General features: G+C 48.2%; 1 protein-coding gene across 5 annotated transcripts in view; it reads right to left on the minus strand.

Moving 5' to 3' along the window:
• The window catches only part of LOC120244547 (glutathione S-transferase Mu 1), a 10,960-nt gene extending 2,869 nt beyond the window's left edge, over nucleotides 1-8,091 (minus strand). Inside the window, exons 1-8 of one of the 5 annotated variants that reach the window (XM_039251132.1) lie at nucleotides 6,989-7,154; nucleotides 6,186-6,261; nucleotides 5,680-5,744; nucleotides 5,320-5,401; nucleotides 5,125-5,225; nucleotides 4,254-4,349; nucleotides 4,058-4,168; nucleotides 1,207-1,740 (exon numbers count right to left, since the gene is read on the minus strand). In XM_039251132.1, the coding sequence (XP_039107063.1) occupies nucleotides 1,651-1,740; nucleotides 4,058-4,168; nucleotides 4,254-4,349; nucleotides 5,125-5,225; nucleotides 5,320-5,401; nucleotides 5,680-5,744; nucleotides 6,186-6,261; nucleotides 6,989-7,066 (699 nt within the window). In that variant the 5' untranslated portion in view covers nucleotides 7,067-7,154 and the 3' untranslated portion in view covers nucleotides 1,207-1,650. Of the gene's footprint in view, nucleotides 1-1,206; nucleotides 1,741-4,057; nucleotides 4,169-4,253; nucleotides 4,350-5,124; nucleotides 5,226-5,319; nucleotides 5,402-5,679; nucleotides 5,745-6,185; nucleotides 6,262-6,602; nucleotides 6,687-6,988; nucleotides 7,155-8,084 lie in introns of those variants that run through there. The other 4 variants (XM_039251134.1, XM_039251135.1, XM_039251131.1 and 1 more) reach the window with 4 other exon arrangements.
• Nucleotides 8,092-19,491: the final 11,400 nt, after the last annotated feature.

The raw sequence follows: 19,491 nt of genomic DNA on the forward strand, positions 1-19,491 counted from the left end.
AGAACCTTGGCCTCTGCGATGACTTGTGAACTGCATTCCATGATTCCTCCAGCTGCACTGCTGGCATTCTGACCGCTCAGGGTAAATTAGCAAAAGTCCTAAATAAAATAGCCTCAGATTTCAAAACTACGTATTAGAAATAAACTCTGGGGCAGCCGGTGGCTCAGTAGGTTAAGTGCACTAGTCTTGATTTCGGCTCAGTTCATGATGTCATGGTTTGTTAGTTCAAACCCTGTGTGGGCCTCTGCGCTGACTGCATGGAGCCTGCTTGGGATTCTCTGTCTCCCTCTCTCTCTACCCCTTTCTCCCTCTTTCTCTCTCCCTGTCTATCTCAATAAATAAACATTTAAAAAAGAAAGAAATGCCAACGGTACAATTAAAATATCCTACTTCATGGTAATTTTCTCAAGTCTTTAAATATTACCTGTGTAAATTTAGGAAAATCAGGATACAAGAATATTTCTTCATCTGAAAGTAAGAAAATAAACAGATGCTGTAGGACCTGTAGCGGTGCCTCGGTGGCTCAGTCAGTTAGGCGACTGACATTGTATGTTAGCTCATGTCATGCGTTCAAGTATCGTGTTGGACTCTGTGCTCCTAACTTGGAACCTGGAGCCTGCGCTGGATTCTGTCTTTCTCTCTCTGACCCTCCCCAACTCACACTCTGTCTCTGTCTCTCTCTCAAAAATAAATAAACTTTACAAAATACAAAAGAGAAAGAAACATGCACAGCTAATAAACATTTAGCAAAACGTAAAGGTGGAAAACCTCAATGTACTGTTATGAACACATAAAGCAAGTGTACGATGAAATTGTGGAGCCCAAGTGCCTACAGGATTAGAGAAAGAACCGCTTGCCGTGCAGGTGGCATCACGCAGTAAATACTCTCCTAAATCTTCTAAGAGAAGCGGGAAAACTGTTCTTGCCCTTTGCCCTCTACTGTCTGCGAGGGGATCTACTCAAGGTAATCAAAACCAGAAAAATACATTACCCTAAAGTGAATTAGAGTAAGAAATGTAAAAAATCAGAAAAGCACACAGGCTTCCTCTACGGCTGCCAGAAAGAGGAACAAGAAGTCTCAAAACACCTTACTAGCACCCAGGATCCCCGTGCACCCAGCCACTATCGGCATCTCCACAGGGTGCTCTGCAGCAGCAGGACTGGAAGAACCCAGCTGCCCAGGAGGGAAGAGCACAGGACACGATCCATGGGATTAAGGCTTTACTGGGGACCAGGCAGGGCTGGGGAAGGACCACCCTGGGGGAGCAAGGTCTGCTCCTGTCTTCAGGCCATGCTTCAGGGAACTCAGGCAGAGCTCTACAGGCCTGGGGACAGTGGGGGCCCCACAAAGTAGAGCAATCACTGAGGGACATGGTCTGCTTCGGCAGAGTGCAGGAAGGGTAACATCCAGGGCGGACTAGGGTGAAGCAATCGGTGGAGCTGTACAGTTTTAAAGGTCCTGGATGAACTGCATTGGGGAAGGTTAAGGGGCAGAATAAGGCTGAATGGGAGTAACGGGAAATCAAGGATAAGTAACCGGAAATGAAGCCAGACAGCTCTTCTAGGGATGCAGAGCGGTCCAGCTGCTCTCCAGGGCCCCTGCCCCAAACCATTCAGCTGCTTCCTCGCTCCATGGCCGCCCGCGGAGGCCTACTTGTTGTCCCACATGGCCATCTTTGCGTACACCGGGCGTGGGAGGAAGCGGCTGGATTTCATGTAGGCAGAGATCTTCTTCAGGCCCTGCGGGGGGACAAAGAAGGTCCACGATCACGATCTGCTGCCCCGCTGGGTCTCATGCAAGCCCGATGAGAGACACCAAGTTGGGGAATCCGCCGTGTAAGGTCCAGTGTTGTGAAATAAACGTCCTCTTACAGCCCCCAGCCCTGGTGAGCTACGCTTCCAGATTCTGGTAACTAATGGGACATCAAAGTGACATATGGAGACACGAGCCTGGGCTGGTGCTTCGTTTCCACCGGAGATGAGGACACAGGTACAGGACCTCCGCCGACCACCCACGCGAGAGGTCCCACTCTCCCCACTCAGCAGAAGGCAAGCGCACCCACAAGGGCTTCAGCGGCCTCCTCGGGCTCCCAGGGCGAGTAGGGGGAAGGGCTGCTCTCCTTCCAGGTCTGTGCTCTTTCTGTGGCCCCCCACCCCTCCCATCTGGTCCCCACCGACCCTCTCAGGAGGTCTTGTCCCTCTCTGTCTTACAGACACCCTCCTGTAGCTGAGGGAAGCTCCCGTGTTCCCAGGGTTTGCCACACAGGGAACCCAGGCAGAACGGGGGGGGTGGGGGGCAGCGCTCAGGATGAGCCCGGGCAGCTTGCAGGAGAGGACAGACCTCACCCAGTGACTCAGCAAAACCTGCATGAAAGGGGAGAGGCTGGGGAGCATGAGAGTCAGGCCAGGCTAGACTCTGATTACCCCTCTTAAAGGAGAAAGTCCAACTGCATGGCCTGGGACCTGAGCCCAATGTCATGGGCACCGACCACCTCCTCCCACTTCCTGCTGCCACCCCTGGGCATATGGCACTCAGGCATGTCTGAGCACCATCTCCCTACAACACGGAGGGATCACTGAGTTCTAAAGGGTTCAAACACCCTGGGACTGCCGGTACCGAGCAGGCCTCACACCGCAGCCCACAGCCGTCTCTGTCCCTCCAGCCAACCAGTCCCAGGAGCTCTGGCAAAATCCCCAAGGCCACTCACCAGGGCCCAGAACCAGGGCTGATAAAACCAGCTGAGAAAGCACATCTCTCCATGGGGACTGCGAAAGGGAAACGGACTGCAGACTGAAAACCCTGTTGCGCAAATGCCCCACATCCCGCAGCTCTCATAAGGCAGACTCTGTGCCCTCCAGCAAGTGACGAGGGTGATCGGTGACAGCGGGTGAGGCCCAGGCTGTGCACCCCCAGCACCCACTTGGCACCACACACGCCACACGGCCCTGTGTTCCTGTAGTTCTCCACCTGCACTGAGCCCCAGGGCGCTGGCCTCAGGACCCTTGCATCCCCCCTGTGCCTGCCAAGGTGCCTCACACACACACAGGAGATCAGGTCAGCGAATGGGACTTATAATGAACGGACCCTCCCATCTCTGACACAGAATCTTTGGTGATTGGAAAGGGGAAGGAAAGGGAGACACAGAGGTAAGGTAAGGAGAGTGCTCTGCCACAGAAGATGTGGGTTGAACTCCCTCCAGCGGCACCCCCCCCTCCCCGCTAATGTCCCCAAATCCCAGTACCGGCTACACTCCTGGGGGTCTCAGTGCTGCTCCCTGAGGGGGACAGATTGCTGCAAAGCTGCCTGGAGATGCAGAGTATGTTGTCCATGTCCCTCTTACGTGATGTCATCCCTACCCTGTCTCCATTCCACTAGTGCCAGTATACACACACTCCTACAAACCAGCTGCATCCTAGCGGCCCAGAGCGTGTATCTGGCACAGGTAAAGGACCTGAAGTATACAATCTGGTGCAGAAAGGGAGAGACACGGGAGGCTGCCTACAGAAGCCATATGCTTATTCAGGGCTCAGCACAGACTATACTGGCTCCGTGACCTACGACAAATGACTTATCCTTTCAGACTCAGTTTCCTTACCTGTTAAGAGGTGATAATTCTTCTATTGTGTACAACTATTGTAAAGATTTAATTTGACACAATGTATGTAAGATCTTGAGCACAGCTCATGATATAGCCAAACCTCCACAAATGCTACTTATTCTTTTTTTTTTTTAACTTTTTTTTTTAATGTTTTTTATTTATTTCTAGGGGAGAGAGAGACAGAGAGACAGCGTGGGCAGGGGATGGTCAGAGAGAGAGGGAGTCACAGACTCTGAAACAGGCTCCAGGCTCTGAGCTGGCAGTCAGCACAGAGCATGACGCGGGGCTCGAACCCACGAACCGGAGATCATGACCCAAGCAAAAGTCGGACGCTTAACTGACTAAGCCACCCAGGCGCCCCTACTTATTCTTTTTTTTAGATACAGGATTAGGAAAGCATCAAGAAAAAGGAGGGAAGACAAAAAAGATACAAAGAGTAAGGAGGATACGGGAATTACCTCAAAGCGGGCCATGAAGTCCTTCAGGTTGGGGAACGCGTCCAGGCACTTGGGCTCGAATATACGCAGTACATCAAGGACGTCGTAAGCCAGGAAATCCACGTAGGTGAGCTAAAGACGGGCAAAGAACAAATAAGCATCTAACCCAGAACCTGGGAGAAATGACAGCCCCCATCCCCCAAAGCCTTCCCCTTACCTTCTCCCCTGCAAACCAAGTTCTCATCCCCAGAAACTGTGAGTACAGCTTCATCTTGTCAGGGATGGACTCCAGGTACGCAGGCTTCAGTTTCTCCTGAGGCACAGAGGAGCCATCACCACCCGCAGACACAGACTCCCAGGGCGGAAGGCGGGCTCCCCCGGGGTAGTGGATGACCCCAGTCCCCCCACTGGATCTGGGCCATTGTGCAGCCTATGGATTATCTAAAATGCGTTCAGCAGACAACTCCCGGGTCTACCTCCGTCTGTGAGAGGTGATGGGAAGGCAGAGAACAACACCACACTGTCCCACTGTCACCACTTATCTCCAAGTGCCCTCCCCTGGTCCCACCCGGGGTGCTGTGAGAACCTGGCAGAACTCTGGACTCGGGCATCAGGCGGAAGCAAGGAAGCACACCATTGAAAGGCCTAGGGAAAGATATTCTACAGTCGACCTTGTGGGTGATAGATAGGAGCAGCACTTGAGCAGTTTCTGGAAAGATACAGAATTTGAGATTGAGAGGAAGGAGAGAGAAGTACAAAGCCCTGTGGCTGCCCCTAAGCAGCCTGTGGGACAAAGATGGCCAGAAGTGGGGTGTCAAGTGGGGTATCAAGGAGAAGAAACAAGCGTAAGAAGGCAAACACTGTTTTGGAACTGAATTTACACCTTGCGGACTAGACTCTATCCGAGGATTAGCAAGAACTGAGTGAGAGTTTTCATCTCATGCATTGAATTATGAAAGTATAGAGAACAGCTTGGTAGATCAGTAGCTCCTTGGAGTTCAAATGGCAAACAAGATCATGTAGATGGCACACAAAGGACCACACTCCATTCAACACCCTGTCCATCTGCCCACAGGGACATAACTCACAAAATCACGGTTGTAGCAGATTCTGGCCAAGGACATGCGGGTGTCCATAACCTCATTCTCCAAAATATCCACGCGAATCTTCTCCTCTTCTGTCTCCCCACCTACGGCCCACACAACAAAGACTCACGCTTACCATCCCACCCAGGCAGGCCCAAGGGCATGGCCACCCCGCATCCCACCCGCAGCCCCACTCACATAGGTTGTGCTTGCGGGCAATGTAGCGAAGGATGGCGTTGCTCTGGGTGATCCTGTGAGCCCCATCAATTAAGTAGGGCAGCTGCGAGGGCAACAGGGGCAGGTGGGTAGGCCATGGGCCCCCCAGCACCCCTTCTCTTGAGCAAGGACACTCACAGTGCCTGGCTCATGGTACGCACTAAATCACCATATTGTAGAACGACTGAACGAGCAGGCACATAGAACATGGGGGAGAACCCCGAAGCTGAGAGCCTGAGAAGAAGGCAGCAAACCCTGAAACCTCTGAGCTGGGAAAGCCGTTGGAGTAGACCCCCACCCCCACTCACTTGTCCCCACATCATCCCCACCTCTTGCACCTACATTGGGGAAGTCCAGGCCCAGCTTGAATTTTTCACCCAGCCACTGGCTTCTATCATAGTCCGGAGCTGTGGTGGAGAAGATGAGTGAAACAGACTCCCCAGGCCCCACCCTCCTTTGGCACCTAGGGGTGGGGGTGGGATGGGGACAAGGAGTCATTGGCAAAGCCCCCAAACAGGTGGGCCTGGGATCTGGACCACTAAGTCTCACATTCCATCTTTGGGGACAGAGAACGCTTGTAAGACTCTGGAACCTGCAGAAGCGTCTTACCAAACATGTAGGTAAGCCCTAAGGAACCCACCCAACTACGGATACAGGGGCTCCAGCACCCCCTCTCCCGTCCTGCCTTGGAAGGCCAAGCTGCACCCTCAGAGGGGTTAGGGAAGGCAGGCCCGGCTCCAGCTGGGGGAGGGTGGCAGGGGTGAGCAGCACATGGCCAGGGCACGGGTGGCTGGGTCACAAATCAGGAGGAGTTGGGCACAAGTGAGAACGCCATCGGATGCCATTACCATCCCCCATCGTGTACTTCTTTTCCTCATACGGTGAGTCTGTGTACTCCAGGAGCAGACGGATGGCGTGAGCCAGCTGGGAGAGAAACCCCAGGCAGACATCAGACATGGGAGTCCTGACACCCTGCTCCTCTCTGCTGCAGATAATCTCTCCCCCCCCCCACTCCAGGCCACCACCCGCGCACCACACACACGCACACACACACATGCACATGCACACCGCAGGCCACCACCCGCGCACCACACACACGCGCGCGCACACACACACACACACACATGCACACTTGAGAGGACTGCTAGAAAAGACTGAGCTGCAAAAAGCCCTGAAGACAAGTTCCTGTTTCAAGTGGTCGCCAGGGCGCAGCATTTCTCCCCACAAGCCCCCAATCCCTTCCGTCCCGCAACCCCGTCGCTCACCCCGCGAATGTCCCAGTAACCAAAGATCATAACCATGGTGCTGCTTTTGCGCCAACTGCAGGGGCTTCACGCCTGGACGGGGAATTTACCCTCTGACCTGGGGTGGGAGGGGCCTGAGGGGGCCGGCCCTCTCGCCCCGCCCTCCTCCGCCTGTACGCCCGCCAGACGCTCAGCCACTGCAAGCAGAGGCCGTGCGCCCGCGCCCACCCAGCCAACGGAGTGCAGGGGAGGCCGCCCCACAAAAGTCGCGGGCCTCGCGCCAGTGGCTCCAGCGAGTCCCAGGCTCCCAACGCCGTCCAGAGCTCTCACTCTGAACCTGGGAGCTGGCCTGGAGCTGAGATGAGCTGGAATCACAAAAAGAGCTCTCTCTCCTGCTTCCACCTCACCACTACGCGTCGCTCTGCTTTGCCACTCTGCTGGCTCTGGGGACTGCCAAGTGAAGACCAGAGAGCCACGTCCCTCATCCGGAGTTTACAGCAGCACCTGTCCCAGGAGGCCCAGACTCGGGCCAGTCTGAAAGCTCCTCCCAGGACACGTCTTGCACACAGACCGTCGGTGGGTGGGAACTACACCCAGGACAAGGGGAAGAGAATAGGAGACGTGATCTCAGTGTTTCCCTTCAGGGCCTTCGGAGGACCCATGCCCTCAGCCACGTGGCTGGGATTCAGGCTCAGTGGACATGAATCGACTACCCTCATGCCCGAAGTTGTGAATCTGAATCCAGAACCAGTCCCAGGAAAAGGCAGGGTTATGGGCGCAGCCACAGACACGTCCTGCCAGCCAGCTAGATGTCCCTCCGTGGACAGCACAGTCACAGGGAGGGTGCCGGTCACAGACACAACGTGAGGGAAGGGGGAGGGGGAGCCCTCTGACTGCCCAGGCACCCGTCCTGCCTCAGAGGCCAGCCAGAGGGGGTGGTCAGCCAGAGGGGGTGGTCACGCCCCACGGGACCACACTCGGGCTGGCCCTGCACACCCTGGGCTGCTAGGTCTGTGCATTCCAGCCCCGACCCTGGCTGTGACCCATGTGTGCTTTTGACTATGTCACGGTGGCCCGGGTGGCCTTGAAGTCCTTCTGTGATCTGTGACATGCGTCACAACCTCCGCAGCCACAGTATCCTAGCTGCTGACATTGCTCTTTGAAGGCAGAAGACTATGTCAGAACTAGGCGAGTAGGACAGAGCTTGGCCTGTGGCTCACTCTCCTTTGTGTAGAGGGCATTGCAGGGTTTCATGGGTAAGTGAAAACAGAAGAAGGGGACCTTATAACACAGACGGGCTACACGTGAAAGCACAGGTTGGTGCACTACAGAAAAATAAGCTTAAAATTTACACTTTTTTCATGGTTCACAGCATCACCCAGTGTTCGGTAAGGATTTCAAAGTACCAAGATCAAGTGTGGAGTGGGCAGTGAGGGGGACACAGACGCAACACCTAGTTCCTATTAAATTATAGAAGTCAGAGGTCTGCCCACCTCTGCTCACTTGAGCAGCTGGGAACGTGTTGCCCGAGGCTGGCTGGGCTCAGTCTGTCCTGCACACGCTCCCGACCATTCACAGCCTTGCCAGCAACAAGTCCTCCAGCTCTGGGTCCAGGCTCAGAAGATGACTTTGTGGTCAAGGTGAATTCCAGGTAAGTTTGTCCACAAGGAGACCATGGTGGCCAAGTGCAAACATACATTAATTCTGCCTACTAATAGTTATATTTTCAGAATACATTAAGGAGTTGGCATTTTGAGTTTTAGACACCTTCAGCCTGGAACAGCAACATTACAAGATTCCACCCAGGAAGTTATATGTGCAGGCTAAAGAGAAGCAGAATCGTAACATGTAAAATGAGGAGGACAGATACTGGTCACTGGCACTCATCCATCTGGCCAGTCCTTCTTGACAAACAACCACCGAGATGCTGTCATAGAGTAGACGCTGTGAGTGAGACCATCCTGGCTGTGAAACTGAAAGTCCCGGGGGAACTGGGAAGGGAAAGATGTTTTCAGCTATGGACAGACCCGTTTCCTGTGTAAAGACTGCGAGACGGTAAGGAGGGGAGAGGTGGAATAGAGGGGAAAGAGGCATTGCCTGGCACGAAAGGACACAGAGGAGACGGGAGATGGGTCCAGAGCATGCGTGGACGCTTCAGAAGTAAGAGGACAATTCTGCAGAAGAAGGCTGTGGAGAGCCGGCCTGGGTGGGCAGGGCGCAGAGGATCATACCAGTGGAGGCGCTGGGCTGGTGCCAGGCAATAATAGGAAACAGTGAGTAGGGATTGGGGATGCTGGAGAGTGGCCTGAAGGGAGTGAGGGTAGTCAGCTGTTCCAGGCAGAAATTCAGTCCCGGTATTGCCAGATCCTCTGGACTTACGTGTGTTCTCTCCTGATTTTAAAATGTTAACAGGTTGTAATATTTTAGAGAACACATCCAGTCCAGAACCTTGGCCTCTGCGATGACTTGTGAACTGCATTCCATGATTCCTCCAGCTGCACTGCTGGCATTCTGACCGCTCAGGGTAAATTAGCAAAAGTCCTAAATAAAATAGCCTCAGATTTCAAAACTACGTATTAGAAATAAACTCTGGGGCAGCCGGTGGCTCAGTAGGTTAAGTGCACTAGTCTTGATTTCGGCTCAGTTCATGATGTCATGGTTTGTTAGTTCAAACCCTGTGTGGGCCTCTGCGCTGACCGCATGGAGCCTGCTTGGGATTCTCTGTCTCCCTCTCTCTCTACCCCTTTCTCCCTCACTCTCTCTCCCGCTCTATCTCAATAAATAAACATTTAATTTCTACCTGAATTTTTGAAGGATAGTTTTGCCAGGTATGGGATACTTGGTTGACAGTTTTTTAAAAATACTTTGAATATATCAACTCACTACCTTCTGGTGTTAAAAGTTTCTCAGATAAATCTTCTGATAGTATTTTGGGGGATCTCTTGTGTGTAACCGGATTTTACCATGGATTTTATCCATGTCTTCATCTTTCCAGAGTTTGATTATAAATGTCTTGGTGTGAGGGTCCGAATTTATCCTAGTTGGAGTTTGAGGAGCTTCTTGGATATGTATAGTCATGTCTTTGGGAAGTTTTCAGCCATTATTTCTTTAAAAAATCTTTTCACCCTCCTGTCTCTGTCTTCTCCCCTGGGACTCCCACAGTGCATATGTTGGTCCACTCAGTGGTATCTTATAGGTCTCTTAGGTACTGTTCACTTTTCTTCTATTTTTTTCTTTCTGTTTGTCAGATTTGAATATTTCCGTTGTCGTTTCTTCAAGTTCTCTGATTGTTTATTCTTCCTGCTTCAATCTTCATTTGAATCCCTCTAGTGAATTTTTCATTTGAGTTTTCTGTTCAGCTTTAGAATTTATTTTGGTTTCTTTTTATGTTTTCTATTATCTTTGTTGATATTTCCTCTTTATTCATACATCATTTTCTTGACTTTGTCCAGGTCTTCTTTGAGCTTTTTGAGCATCTTTAAGACTGTTGATTTAGTCTTTGTCTAGGGGTGCCTGGGTGGCTCAGTTGCTTAAGCATCTGACTTCAGCTCAAGTCAGGATCTCACGGTTCGTGGGTTTGAGCCCGACGCTGGGCTATGTGCTGACAGGTCAGAGTCTGGAGCCTGCTTCAGATTCTGTGTCTTCCTCTCTCTCTGTCCCTCCCCCACTTGTGCTCTGTCTCTCTCTCAAAAATAAACATTAAAAAAAATTTTTAGGGGCGCCTGGGTGGCTTAGTCGGTTAAGCGTCCGACTTTCGCTTAGGTCATGATCTCGCGGTTCGTGGGTTCGAGCCCCACATCGGGCTCTGTGCTGACTGCCAGCTCAGAGCCTGGAGCCTGTTTCAGTCTGTGACTCTCTCTCTCTCTGACCCTCCCCTGCTCACGTTGTCTCTCTCTCTCTCTCCTAGAAATAAATAAAAAAACATTAAAAAAATTAAAAAAAAATTTTTTTTAAAACAAAAAAATAAAGTCTTTGTGTAGTAAGTTCACCATTTCATCTTTCTCAGAAATAGTTTCCTTTTTTATGCCTTGTGTTTGAAACAAAAAGACCTGGACATTTGAATCTTATAAGTAGTAACTCTGGAAATCAGATATTCCCCCTTCTCCAGGGTATTCTGGTGTGTGTGTATGTGTGTGTGTGTGTGTGTGTGTGCATGTATACGCATGTGCATGCATATGTTTTCATTGTTATATGGTGTCCCTTTGCCAGAGATCAGTCTGAGGCAGACACTGAAGGTCTGTGTGGTACCTTTCTAAATCCCTCCAGGTATGTGGCTGTTTTCGTATATCCTAGACCTCAAATGTCTGGCTTCCAAAAGGAGGAAAAGGGAAAAGTGAAAGGGGGAAACCATGGCAATGGCCCTTTAAATCTCCCAGAAGCAGCAAGGCCAGTTGGTGGGCCCAGGTAGCCAGGAAGGAAAAAGACAAGTCCCAGTAGGTGTGACTCAGCCTTTACCTGGGGATCAAACATGTCTGGAGCTGGGACCAAGCCAGCTGCTGCAGCCCAGAGACATGAAGGGCCCACTTGGCCATGAGGCCTCCACAGCAGGTTGGCACTGTCCCGTCAGGGCAATGGAGAGGGCCCTCAGAGCTAAGTATAGCAGGTGTGAGGTCTATTTGAGTTCTTCAAAGCAGAGTCAACCACAGGATTTGCCCCAGCCCCTCTCCTAAGTCAGGGACCTAGTCCTTGGACAAGGTCTCTACCCTTTGCCTCACCTCAATAACGCTGACAGCAGAAGAGAACACCCAAATGGGACCAGTGCAGAGAAATGTAATGAAGGGCAGTAGGCAGCTGAGGCCTTAAAGGACTCCTGGAATTCTTCAGGGCTCCAGGGTCAGCTCAGCCTTGGGCTGGAAGAAGCAGTTGGCTTTCTGCAGGCAAAAATTCTTCTTTACGGTCTGAGAGTGGGGACGAGGAAAAGCTTGACTCCAGATCTGGAGCCCATCAGACCACCAGCAGTGAAGGCATGGAAAGCCCAGGGAGGCCAGTGAAAGCTCTGCTCTAAGGGGTGGACAGTGACAAGACAACATCTGTAAATCAAATCTGAGCTTTTCTCCCAACCTCCTTGCAACAAAAAGGGGAAACTGAGACACACACTGAATGCTCACCTAGCTAGTGAGTGGGAAGGGCTGGCATGCAGCTCGGCTCTGTCTGCCCCCAGGTCTGTGCTCTTTCTGTGTCCTCTCCTCACTGCCCCACCCACCCACCCTTCTCCCCCAGGAGGCCTTCTCACTCACTCCATCTCCACGATGTTTTTCTATTTCAGATGGAGGCTCATAGCTCCCCAAGAGCTGCAAACACAGGTGGGGCCCTAGCAGAACAAAAGGGTTCAGACATGCCTGTGCATCTTGCAAGAGAGGCTGAATAACTTAGAAAAACCTGCATGAAGGAGGTGGACCAGCAAAGCTGGGCAGGGACAGACTCCTATTATTCCTTTAGAGGAGAGAGTGAAGGTCCTCAGCTTGGTTTGGGGGCAAATTTCCCAGGTTGCCCCTGTAGCCTGGTCTCCTAGCACTCTGAGGCAAGATGGCCCTTGGGTGCATAATGTGAACTGAGATTCAAAGACTAATAATTCCCTGAAAGGATTAATGCAACCTCATCTTCTAACACTAAAACCTTCACACCACTTCCTCCAGTTGACTTTGATGGAGTCAACAATCCCTCCCCAGCTTCAGCTGTCCTCCAACCCACTTCCAAGAAGAACCTCCTGGTTCGAGGAAGACGAGCTAAACATCCATAGGAGTCTCCTCTGCATAGAGTGGCCTAGAAAGCACATTCCCTGGTCTTCTCTGCCACCTTGTCCCTGAGGGACCATCTTTGACAGGATGGAAGTTTCCACTGGCTTGGGCTGCGACCAGAGCACAGAACTCTTCCTGGACGTTCCCGCAAGGACTGAGAAGGTGGCACGCCCACTCCTGCCCCCCTGGCCTGCTAGGTGCTCTGAGACCCGGGAGAGGCCAAGGCTCCAGCTGGCAACATCTGGAAAAGAAGCAAAGTCTGCTTTTCCCTCTCAACCCTGAAAATCTGAAACACTGAGCTCTGGAATCCCTTAGAAGCCAAGGGAGGTTCTGTAGAATCTTAAAAGGACTTAGGGGAGGGAAGTATGTGCCAGAGAAGTGTCCTTTTGGACTATACTGATTATAAAGTTGAAAGTCTCAACTCTGCTTTCCATTCATTCAACAAACATTAAGTACCTCCATGTACTGGGCTCTGTGTTTGACTCTGAGAATGCAAAGAAAATCCCTACCCTCAAGAAAACCGTAGCTAAGAATTGTTCTGTGCGGAGTACCTCGGTGGCTCAGTCACTTGAGCTTCCAACTTTTGATCTGAGCTCAGATCATGATCCTAGTGTCCTGGGATTGAGCCCCATATTGAGCCTGCTTGAGATTCTCTCTCTCTCCCTGTGCCCCTCCCCACTTCTTTCTCTCTCAAAAATAAGTAAGCATTAAACATTTTTTAATAAAATAAAATTTTTAAAAAGCAGATTTTGAGAAAGTGAGTCTTTAGACCACACTTTAAAAAAAATTGTGGAAAGATACATGTAACATAAAATTCTCCATCTCAACCTAGACCACACTTCCAGGGCCCCTCACAGAATGGCTCTAAGAGAACAGAGCTGTGGCATTTTGACACCTGCCTGCTTTTTTGGGAGACCCTGGGGAAAATCCCTTTTAGGGACTTGAGCCCTTCTGACATCTCCACAAAACATGCAAGCAGAAGGGATTAATAGTCCCTGGCTATTGTTCACTGCTCTTATGAAAGTCCTCGAATGCCTCTGTGTCCTTTCCCAGACCTTGTAGATCTTTGACAAAGAACATCAAGTATTTTAAGTCCCCCTTGCCTTTTGTTGCATTCCCATCAGAAGCTGGAGAGAACTGTGGCTCTGAGGCCAGGAAGAAGGGGGGACGGGGGATCTTGACTGGCTATCGCCTGCAGCCTGTCGTGAGGAAAGCACTAGGTCTTCGCTTCAAGGAGCTGCCCACAGGGTTCCAGGGAGGTCCAGAAACAGGTAATGGGCCTCAAGCCCCGCAGAGCCAGTCCTGGATCAGCCATGCAGCGGGACAACTGTGGCTTCAGGAGCGGGCGGGGTCAGCATCAGCAGGGCAGGCAGTGAAGCGGACAGCGACCTGGTAGGGGAGAGCCCTGAGATGTCCTTACATTGTGATTATGAGAATCCAAGTGCAGGCTGGCCCAAGAAGGCGGGGGGAGGGGGGTAGCTCAAGGGGGGCCAAGCAGACAGTCCTAATTGTGGTAGATCCTAAAACACTTCCTTAGAAGGATGTTGCAAAAGATAATCCCTTGAAACCTGTCATTGGATTTCCCCTTATGGATAATATGGTTGGTATTCACTACGTTCTTGTAGCGGTCATTCCTGGAACAGAGCGGCTTTCCCCAAGCCACTGATTCACTTTTTTATTTTATAGCACAGAATTGCATAACACATTGTACTTCATTCTTGCCTTGAGTTCTAGGTATGCCACAGCCAAATTGTGTTATCTGGAAAGGACACAGGATCTCATGATGTGAGATCAATGCTGGCGTCTGACTCAATGCTATTTATCTTTTTATTTCACTTCTCTTCTGATTAACTCACTTTTTACAATTTTGTCTATCTTTTTGTAAGACTCTTGAAATGCCTCTTAGGAAAAAAAGACCAGAGTAGGAGAGAGATGATCATGGGCATCTGAAGAGTACAGTTACTTTTTAATTTGTTTTAATGTCTACTTATTTTTGAAGGAGAGACAGAGTGCGAGTGGGGGAGGGACAGAGAGAGAGGGAGGCACAGAATCCGAAGCAGGCTCCAGGCTCTGAGCTGTCAGCACAGAACCTGACACAGGGCTCGAACTCACGAGCTGTGAGTTCATGACCTGAGCCAAAGTCGGACACTTAACTGAGAAATACAGCAACAGCCTAAACAACATTCACAGTCAGACACAGCATTGCTTTAATATATGGGCCAAGAATGTTGTTATTTTTATTTTTTAACATTTTTTTAATGTGTGTGTGAGAGAGAGAGAGAGCACACACAAACTGGGAAGAACTTTGCTCACGCTCAGCGTGGAGCCCGACACGAGGCTCAATCTCATGACACTGGGATCATGACCTGAGTCGAGTCTAACACTCAACCAACTGAGCCACCCAGGCACCCCTGGGCCAAGAATTTTAAGTAAGTGTGACGGACACTGTCACTGCCCTCTAACCAAAGACCCCCAGGATGCAGAGGACAAACAAGCCGGATGTATTGGCTCTTGCAGCCAGGGAGCCACATGGAGAACCAGAGTGTCTCCTGAAGAGAAGGTGAGAAAGAGCCTGTCAGAGGATACAGTTTCTGGTTGGGCGATTCAGGGGAGGGTCTGAGGAAGCAGGAGCTCACTCTACATTGGATACTGTTAGAAAATTGGGGGTGGAATGTGGAATTCCGTGGTTGGGTATTTTGTCACCGTGACCTTTTGCTTGTGAGTAGGTAAAATCCTCAAGTAGGACCAAAATCCACAATGATCTTGTGTCATTGGTCCCAAAGTTTGTCATTCTGTGGGATTACTTGTCCAAAGTGAATGGAATGAAGAGGCACAAGCTTCCAGTTATAAAATAAATCTGTCCTGGGAATGCAAAGTGCAGCATAGGGAACACAGTCTGTAACACTTTCTTTAATTGTGTTGTGTGGTGAATAACTATGCTTATGGTGGATATTTTGTATGTAGATAATATGTCAAATCACTATGCCGTATACCTGAAAGTAGTATCATCTTGTATGTTGACTATACTTTAAGTTTTACAACTAAATAAGCAAACAAGAGGAGAACAGAGTCCTGCTGTATCAGCGCAGTCTGTGTCAACATGGAGGTCTTGCTCTGGAATTCAGGCATCAGGGGCCACTTTATTTCTTCCTCAGTCCCCCACCCCACTTTTGGGCCAATGACAAAGTCAGACCACAGGACATTACCTCATGAAATCCAGATTTCTCCCAATGTTGAGACTTTCCTAACCAAGATCAGAAGACTGTGCGAGAGGGGTGCCTGGGTGGCTCAGTTGGTTAAGCGTCCAACTTCGGCTCAGGTCATGATCTCACAGTTCGTGGGTTCGAGCCCTGCATCAGGCTCTGTGCTGACAGCCAGCTCAGAGCCTGGAGCCTGTTTCAGATTCTGTATCTCCCTCTCTCTCTGACCCTCCCCGGCTCGCGCTGTGTGTGTCTCTCTCTCAAAAATAAATAAAGCATTAAAAATAAAAAAATAAAAAAAAAGAAGACTGTGAGAAGCATAGTGTATAACCAAACCAGAACTCATCTTTCCTTCTCATTGTAGGATGAGTCATTGAACTGTTGATGTGACAGTGGCTGTACATTGACCAACTGTAAAATAGGCATTTGTCAGAAACAAATGACTATTTGTCTTTGTAATAGGTCTCCACTTCGAAAGGTAAAAGGCTCCTTTCCTTTTCATGAAAACAAAGTAATTAAGTTATACATTTTTAAATAAGAGGCACTTAGTTTTTAAACTGACCTAAATCAAATAATATTGTTAAATCAATCCAAAATCTTGAGCAGAAGCTGTTTACTTCTGAAGTAGCATCTTCTAGAAGATTCCTAAGAATCTCAGTTTAAGATTTCCAATAGAATGAATGTCCAGCAGTCAGGAGGAAGTATCATATATCTTTTGAGCTGGTAAATATTACCCTAAGGATGAATAATTGAAAATTTTGCTGCCAGACCAGTTATTAACAGGATATATAAGATTCCTTTCTCAATCTTTTACCTTAGGTGTCTTTTCCAGAACACAAAATCTCCTGTTGTTGATCGTGGTTGAAAAGGCAACTCAGACCTGCTGATGATAAAGCTTGAGTTATTTTATAAGTCCCTTCCAGAATGTAATCATATCTCAATGATATCCTGTAATAGAATAAATCTAAGATTGGGAACAGATTTTCAAACACATAGACCAGCCTCTTATTTATTTATGAGAGTACAACCTATGAGTCCCTAAGGGGGTGCTCTTCCACACATTAATGCTAGAGATAATATTTTAGGCCATGGAAGTTTAAGGACACTTTGTTAATCTGTTTTTATAATTCCATTAGTTTTCTTTTTCTTAAGGAGTATGGATGACAAGAATAGTGAAGTTTTTGGGGTAGGAAAGCAAACTTTATAGTGTTCCTTAATACCAGTACCAGTAAAATGCGTGACTGTCATTATTAGAAAGACAAGTGAACATTTCCCAGAGCAGAAAAGAAAATGAAGCAATATATATATATATATATATATATATATATTTTTTTTTTTTTTTTTTTGCTACACTACAGTTAGAGCCATAGCTCCCTGGCAAGGAAAATCTTTAACCTTCTCTGAGAAGAAAACAGAAAATAACCAAAACATACTTCTAATCCATTGCAAGAGGTAATTGTATAAAGTCTATCTGCAGGCATGAAGGGCCCTCCACATCCCAGCTTTACATTTCATCAGGATCCCTGTCGTCGACACTGTGACATGTTTTTAAAACATCCTTGGCAATGCTTCTACAGGACCCCACTAATGGTGGTTAAATATTGTTGCCAGTGTATCTCTGCCATTATGAGTCATATCGTGATGTGTTCTTGCTAAACTCCATTTAAAATTATTAGTGTCATACATCATCCATTCTGAGAGAGCAAAAATTATCCTTATGCAATTTTTCCCACTTCCAAATGTTTCCACTTTTCAGTTTTCCAAATCAGGGATGTATCTATGACAGTGAAAAATAGCTTTGGAGTGCCTGGGTGGCTCATTCAGTTGAGTGTCTGACTCTTGATTTCAGCTCAGGTCATGATCTCACAGACTTGAGATCAAGCCCCTCATCAGGCTCCATGCTGAGCATAAAGCCTGCTTAAGATTCTCTCTCTCTCTCTCTCTCTCTCTCTCTCTCTCTGCGCTCTTCTACCCTGCTCAGGTGCTCTCTCTCAGATAAAAAAATAAAATTAAATTTAAAAAATTTTTTAATGTTTATTTATTTTTGAGAGAGACAGAGTGCAAGCAGGGGAGTGGCAGAGAGACAGGGGGAGACACAGAATCTGAAGCAGGTTTCAGGCTCTGAGCTGTCAGCCCAGAGTGCCATATGGGGCTTGAACTCACAAATCGTGAGATCGTGACCTGAGCTAAAGTCAGACCCTTAACTGATTGAGCCACCAAGGCGCCCAGAAATAAAATATAATTTTTAAAAATGGCTTCTTTGAGTTCCTCCAAGTCCTCTCTTTTCATTTTTTAAAAATGTTTATTCATTTTTGAGACAGACAGAGAGACAGACAGACAGAACACGAGCAGGGAAGGGGCAGAGAGAGAAGGGGACACAGAATTTGAAGCAGATCCCAGGCTTTCAGCTGGAGCCCAATGCAGGGCTCAGTGACCTGAGCCAAAGCTGGACACCCAACCGACTGAGCCACGCAGGCGTCCTGAGGGTGCATCACTGGAGCACCATCTTGCAGAGTGCTGCTTGCGGAGCAAGGTCAGCCACGGCTAACTGTCACTACCATGAGAGTCCCAGTCTTGGTGTTTTGACTGGTGCTCTACTTTTATTATAGCTATTTCCTTAGGTAACAGCAAATCAGCTAAAACTTTTTTTTAAAACTTGTCCAATTTTGTCACTTTTGTCAGAGTTAGAAAGCTCTTCCTTTCTAAAGTGTTCCAAATTTGCAGACTACCCCAAAAGCACATCTGCTCACAGCATATGTGCTTACTCTTTTACTTTCCACCAGCTGGCGGGCCTGGGTAAGGGCAATTATCTTACTCTTTGGAACCGATTTGATGTCTGGAGTGGTCGATATTTTAAGTGTGAACTTAGGTCCTATGATAGCATTTTAAAATATAACAAATAGGGGCACCTGGGTGGCTCAGTCGGTTAGGCATCCAACTTTGGCTCAGGTCATGATCTCATGGTTTGTGAGTTCAAGCACCACATGGGGCTCTGTGCTGACGACTCAAGAGCCTGGAGCCTGCTTCGGATTCTGTGTCTCCCTCTCTCTCTGTCCCCCTCCCCCGCTTGTGCTTTCTCTCTTTCTCACTCTCAAAAATAAATAATAAAACATTTTTAAAATAAATAATAAAATAAAATATAAACAAATACAATGAGTTCAGGGCTACCCAAGGGAATTTCTAACAAAATGACTTAAGAGTCGGGGGAAAGCTTTGAAGGTTATGAGAATCATTTGGTGAAGAAAAGGAACCTCTACTTCTGTGTGTAGAAGAACTTAAGCATTTTACATGAAGGACCCCAATACTAATTTTACTCCTTTGGTCCATTATTTTTGTAAGAGATTGTAGTAAAGGACCTACTAAATTTCTTTATTTGTATGTATTTAGATACACAGATATATAAACATACAAATAGATATTACTAAAGATTTTAACTATAGCTTTAATTGTTTTTAACTTACCAGCATATTAAATGAAAATAAAATGTCAATTAAATTCATTATTTGAATTAACTGTAATGTTTTTACTAAATAAGCAGAAAATCACACACACACACACACACACACACACACATATATATGTGTGTGTGTGTGTGTATATATATATATATATATATATATATACATACACATACCTGCATCTCTGCTATTGCTGTATCCTGTACAATTAACCATCCACACTAATCATTATCTTTAATTAGAGTAACCAATATTTTCTTTTTTTTTCTTTAGACACAAGAGAAACTCAAAGGGGGATAAAAAGGTTGGTTTGGGGTTTCTTTAGTTTATTTACTTATTTTGAGAGAGAGAATGAGAGAGAACATGAGCAGAGCCTGATGCGGGACTCCACCCCATGACCCTGTATCATGACCTGAGCCAAAATCAAGAGTCAGACAGGCACCCTGGAAAAACAAGTTTTTAACCATCACATTATGTAAACATTTTGAGAAGGCCAAAACAAATATACATGCAT

The sequence above is a fragment of the Hyaena hyaena genome, unplaced genomic scaffold (genome assembly GCF_003009895.1).
Source record: "Hyaena hyaena isolate Hyena2069 unplaced genomic scaffold, ASM300989v1 scaffold_390, whole genome shotgun sequence".
Taxonomy (NCBI): Eukaryota; Metazoa; Chordata; class Mammalia; order Carnivora; family Hyaenidae; genus Hyaena; species Hyaena hyaena.